A 6,002-nucleotide genomic window follows, 5' to 3' on the forward strand; every position below is an offset into this window, starting at 1 on the left:
TCTAATCTTCCAGGTCTGCACTGTCTAATCGGCAGCTGCTAGTCACGCGTGGCTACTTAAACTGACCTTTAAACTAATGAAAACTTAAAACTGAATTCCCTAGTCACACCTGTCACGTTTCAAATGCTAGTGGCTGTCATACTGGACAGTGTGGGTACAGAATGCTTTACAGAAAGTTCTACTGGGCTGCGCTGCTCTAGAAGCACCGATACCAGGAGAAACTCTGGGCTCCAGTCCTGTTACCAAATATTCCAATGACGGGTCACAGAGCACTGTTATAAAACTGCCAGCCCTCTTGGAGGGAAAGCATCAGTAAACAGGTAAGAAGAATGTGCTGGGGAACTATATTCAATATCCTGTGATAAACCATAATGGAAAAGAATATGAAAAAGAATGTACATGTGGGTATAACTGAATCATTTTGCTGCACAGCAGAAACTAACACCACATGGTAAATCAACTATACTTCAATAAAGTAAATTTAAAAATTAAAAAAAAATTAAAAGAAGAGAGAAAATCCAAGATGTCCCCAAATCAAAGTGAAACTGTAATTTGGGAAAAAAAGAAAAAAAGAAGAAGAATGTGCTGACACAGGGGCAGGCATTGGTGGGGAAATTCCTAGAGTCAGCAGAGGGGCCTGTCTGAGGTGAGAACTTCAGAGCCAAACCAAGAGGGGAGAGAGGGGCCCTGCCTGGAGAAGAAGCACGCCCCCAACTCCAGGAGGGAGGAGAGCGCGTGCAAAAGCTCAGGGCTTGTGCCGAAGGAAGGCAGCGTGGCTGTGACGTATGGGACAGAGGTCGATCCTGTGTGGAGCAGGGAGAGGGGAGAGCGGGGGGTCATAGAAGGTGCTGTTGGGAGCTTGACATGATCCAACTGATGGTTGTAAAGCATCACTCTGGCTGTCTGTGAAAAATGACAGGTCCAGGAGGTGAGAGTGGGGACAGAAGGCTGATTGGGAAGCTGGGTTCACCCAGGTGAGAGGTGAGGGGGGAGGGAATATGGTCAGGGTGACCACATGTCCAGTTTGCCTGGGACAGGCCAGGTGTATGCTGTGTCCCTGGGTCATTGGTAATGGTGCCACCATCCACTCTCAGGATGTTTTCTGATCTGGATAATTCCATGACAGTGTCTGCTGAGATGGAGAGATACAGAGAGATGCTTCAGGGTGGAACCAGGACCTCCGACAGGCCGTCCTTGGGGGTGAAGGAATGTGCTGGTTTCTGACTTGCAAACCCGGGTATACTAAAATGGGGCAGATTGTGTACATGTGGACAGGCTTCTGGGGCTTTATGAGAGTCATTAATGTCATTGGAATAAGATTAGAAACTGCTGTGGATTAAATGTGTCCCCCAAAACCATATGCTGAAGCCCTAATCCCCAGTGTGCTGGATTAGGAGGGGGCCTTTGGAAGGTGATTAGGTTGTGGGGGTGGGCCCCTCACAATGGGATTAGTGCTCTTTGAGAAGCTGAGCGAGATGAGAAGAGAGATGATCTCTCTCTGCCCTGTGAAGACACAGCTCACACATCTGTAAGCAGGAAGCAGGCTCTCACCAGAACCCAATCGTGCCAGCACCTTGATCTTGGACTTCAGACTCCAGAACCAAGAGAAAGAAATCTTTGTTGTTTAAGCCCCCGGTCTATGGTTTTTGTTACAGCAGCCTGAGCAAACAAAGGTAGAGATTATAAAGCATTCCATCCCAGGATGACATCTGCCGACCTGCTGGGCCCTCCCTGGAGGGAGCCCGGCCTTCGTTCTCTTCCCTTCCTTAGCCATGTGCTCCAGCCATAACCAGCAACCCAAGTTTCCGGAACCTGGGAAGCTGCCTCTGGCTCAGTGTCCACTCCTGCTGTTCCCTCTACCTGGAACACCCTTCCCTTCCTTGGCCTCTGGGAACACCTCCTCATCTGTCAAAAATAAGTTTGGCAACACCTTCTCAGAAAGCCCGGCCCCCTGACCTCTGGGGTGTATATGGTGCCTCCTCTGGACCTTCTCCAAAGGGTCAGTCTTGTTGTCATTGTCTGTTTGCTGGTCTGTCTCCCCAGCCTGACTGGGGGCAGGCATAAGCATCCCTCCCTTCAGCACCTGATGCCTAGCTGAGGGGCTCTAGAGCAAGCAGAGGGCCCCACCCTTAGGGGCTGCCTCTGAGAGCGCTGTCCCAGGGCGTTCCCGATGCCAACCCCGGGGCCGTCCTGCCCGGCTCTGTGCACGCTTCCGGGGCGACCACTTTCGGCAGACGCGCTCCCCAAGGACTGTCAGTAGAAGGGGGTCCATGCCTAGAAATGACGCGCCTTTATAAGAAGTGGCTTTTCACTTTCACAAGTTATAATACATCATCCTTTATTTTTCCAGGCTCCCCTAGTCCGACATGACATTTGCTAGTGAGAAACTGGGGGTTTCCAGTGGCCCGGGCTCAGATCGCAAAGTGGAGGGAAGCGTACTAGGTGCTGAGAACTCCCCTCCCTGGCCAAGCCGGGCTGGTGAGAAGCCAGGTGCGCAGAGGGACTGGCGTGTTACGGGGCCAAAAGGAAGCTGAGTGACGTTGACTCACGGATGGGAACATCCAGGACACACAGGAAGATGCAGCTTCACAAAGACGGGGAGGGGGACAGACTCTGAGGACATCTTTGCAGTGTTTCACAGGCCTCTCAACGCATTGACAAACATTCCGTGTCAGGCACCACGCTCTAGCCCACACCTAGTCACAAGCAGGACGTCTTCCAGCGGGGGACCCGCCGGCCTCCTGCCGTGGATACCCTGCTGACTTTGCGGATCTAGGCGGCACCTCCCATCCCGTCTCCCCGAGGGTCTGGCTGCCGGTCTCAGGACCCGGCACGAGCATCCCTCCCTGGGGGTGTCCGTGTTTTATGGGGGAGAAGGGGGGAAGGTGGGACGCCCCTGGCCATGTCACCAAGAGGGCATGGAAATCCTTCATTCTGGGGCACTGGCCGTCAGGGGAGGATGTCTTCTCTCCAAGACTTGGAAAATGACAGCGAGACAAACAGTGGTGGCTGTATTTTACGCGTACTTACAAATAGCATTGTGGGGGGGCGGGGAGTGGGTCTGCCTTTTGGGGTACCTGTACGACAGGTCAAAGAGCAAAAAAGCACAAAGAAAACAGACAAGGAGTCCTGTGTATTAGGAACACACCCAAAACCCGAAACCACACAGATGCGAACAGTGGAGAATCAGGCTGGAGGTGTTCCCCTTCAGCGGGACCATAGAATTAAACTCTTTATATATGTCGTCTTTAAGTAGGCTCTACTTTTTAATAAAATAAAAACTTCTGTGTTACTTTAAAGATATCATTTAGGCATCTAAGGGATGATCTGGAAGAAAAATGCAGTGCACGGAGGGCCCTGGCAGAAGCTGCCTGTTTAGACTGAAGTTCCTCCCTAAACACTGATTCATCACAAAGGCCGTAAAAACCGAGCCCCCATGCTTCTTGCAGCCCTGGGTGGCACTCCCCCTGCCTCGGGGGTGGGGGGCCCATGTGCCAGGCCGTGCCTCCTGAGGCTGAACGGGTGAGGGGGGCCACGCCGTGCGCCCACCCACCCATGACCCTGTCAGCGCCTGTCATCGACAGGCCTCCTCAAATCTCCGGTCCCATCGCCTCTGTGGCCCCAGGGCCCAGCGTGGGGTGGGCACTGCCCGGAGGCGTGGGAGGTGGGCTGCACTTGTCTGTTCCCCCATCTCCGGGGCAGTGACTCGCAGCGTCTCCCTGATGGCAAGCAACAGCGGGGAAGGGATAGTGCGAAGCCAGGCGTCTGGGCCCTAAACTACGGGCGGGAGCGGTGCTGGCAGAAACGGGGGGGCTGCACCTGCTCTGGGACCTCCTCCCGCCCCCAGGCCCCAGCCCGGCCCTTCCAGGCGCCCACCGCCCACCGTGGACACGGAGAAGCCAAAGCCAAGTGCAAGAGGAGGGGTCTGGTGGTTCCCGCAGGCGTGCCCGTGGTCAGGGGTCTCGGCAGCGTCAAAACAGCAGGGCTTTCTTCTTGAGGTCGTTCCTCTTCCAGAGGGCCAGGCGGTCAAACTCTTCCATGCTCATCCCAAACACTTCCTGGAACTCCTCGGGCGACAAGTGTCTCTTCAGAAAAAAAGGAAAACCCAGAGGGGAGCAGTCAGCAACTTCGCCCCTTGAGGCGGGATCTGCAGCAAGGATGGGGTGGTCCCCCTCAGCGCACCCGGGGCCCTCGGGCTCCCCACCTTCCCTCTGTATCCCCATCACTCTGCTTTGCAGCGGACAGAACCAAGCCCAGAGGAAAGAGATCTGGTTAGGGCCCCACGGTGACCAGCTGCAGAACCGGGGCCAGAGCCCTGACTCCTGACACCTACAGACACGTGTCCCACTGCAAAGTTTGAAAGCACACCCGGGAGAGGACTTCCTCCTGCCTGGAAATGGCTGAGATTTCAGGAGATTTGCATATGTGGGCACATTCATGATTTCATTTAATTTTCATGGCCGCCGTTTGAGAGCCGGAAGTGGGTGGTTTATTTCGCCCCCATTTCACAGATGAGGACGCTGAGGTGTGGAAGGCGAGCAAAGGAGCCTCAGTTCAAATCCTCCCTCTTCCCCACCTCTGCTGTGTGACCATGAGTGAGTTTTTTGTGTCTCTGAGCCCGATCCCGGGGGCACAATGGAGAGGCTGAGCAGCACGGTGTCAAGGGCACCTGCGCCAGCTAGCCTCTGGAGCCTCGGTCTACTCACTTGTAAATGGGGTCACCCTGGCAACCCCCCCAGAGCTGTGTGGGTGAGTGGGTCAGCGCAGGTGAGCTCTCAGGGCTGAGCCCGGCCACGGGCAGGGCCAGTGTGTGTTGGGCACGTTTGTTAGGATCCGAGATAGAGCAACCTCTGTGGATCTTCCCCTGATTGCCACCCGAATTCTAGACTGTTCCTTGCAGGTTTCTGCTCCCATCAACCCCACATCTGTCTTCCTCAGTAACTCCTTCTTGACCTTCGAGACCCGGCTCAGGTGGGCATGGCACCATCTCCTGGGGGGCTTCCCAGGGGGAGTGAGGCTGTTCCCCTCCTGCCTGGGAGGGCTGAGGGGAAGACGGAAAGGAGGTGGGGGACAGTCTGCAACAGGAGGGGGGGTCAGGTTCTGGCCCCAGAGGACCCGGTTCAAATCCCCCCTCTGGCCCCCATTTGAGAAGCGTGGCTTCCGTGTGGCCGTGTGGAAACCAGTCTGGCTGATCTTCCGTGTGCTTAGCATGATCACCGCGCGACCCAGCAGATCCACTCGCAGGTGGATCCCAGAGGACCCAAACTCGCGCGGACACCTGCACACCCACGTTCACAGCGGCATCACCCACAGGGGCCAAGAGCGGCAACAACCTAACTGCCCATCGAAGGACAAATGGATAAACAAAATGAGCTCGATTCAGACTCGGGAACACGGTTCACCCATACAAAGTCGTGAAGCTCTGACGTTCGCTAAAACACGGACACGGCCGTTAGGCTGATCCCATTTATACGAAACGTCCAGGATGGGCAGATCCACAGGGCCCAAAACCAGAGTAGTCATTGCCGGGGTCTTGGGGAGGGAAAGGACCGGAGAATAGCTGGTCAACGGTACGGGGTTTCCTGCTGGGCTGATAAAAGTGTTCTGGAATTGGACAGAGGTAGTGGAGGTCGTACAACCTTGAGAATGTATTAAACGCCACTCAGTCATATGCTTTAAAATGGTTAAAATTGTGACTTTTATATTTAAAAAACCCAATTCTTGTCCCCAAAAGAGTGGTTTCCTTACATTTAAAACAAAACACCTCATACTAAAGGTTATTGTGATGATCAAGCGAGAAAACGGTGTGAAGACACATGGTTAACTATGGAAAGCAGAAACATCAGTCACTGCCACTTGTGTCCTTCGTAAAAATCACCAAATCTGTGTGGCACGCACTGGGTTTTGGAGCCCAGTTGCCGGCAGGATATGGGGGAGGGACCCCAAGGGACCCATTTTTGCTGAGTCACAAAAGGCCCTCCTAACAGAATCTGGGCCTGGGG

At 54.4% G+C, this 6,002-nt stretch overlaps 1 protein-coding gene across 28 annotated transcripts in view; it reads right to left on the reverse strand.

The window, feature by feature from the left end:
• Positions 1 to 2,321: 2,321 nt before the first annotated feature.
• ABLIM2 (actin binding LIM protein family member 2) overlaps positions 2,322 to 6,002 on the reverse strand; it is a 152,501-nt gene continuing 148,820 nt past the window's right edge. For 26 of the 28 annotated variants that reach the window (XR_014244481.1, XR_014244482.1, XR_014244484.1 and 23 more), the window contains one exon: positions 2,322 to 4,085. Coding sequence is in view for 1 of the 28 variants with exons in the window: in XM_082391452.1 (XP_082247578.1) it covers positions 3,972 to 4,085 (114 nt within the window). In the remaining 27 variants the exon portion in view is untranslated. The remainder of the gene's footprint in view (positions 4,086 to 6,002) is intronic. The other 2 variants (XR_014244507.1, XR_014244483.1) reach the window with 1 other exon arrangement.

Source organism: Balaenoptera borealis (assembly GCF_965194805.1).
Source record: "Balaenoptera borealis genome assembly, chromosome: 4".
NCBI lineage: Eukaryota > Metazoa > Chordata > Mammalia > Artiodactyla > Balaenopteridae > Balaenoptera > Balaenoptera borealis.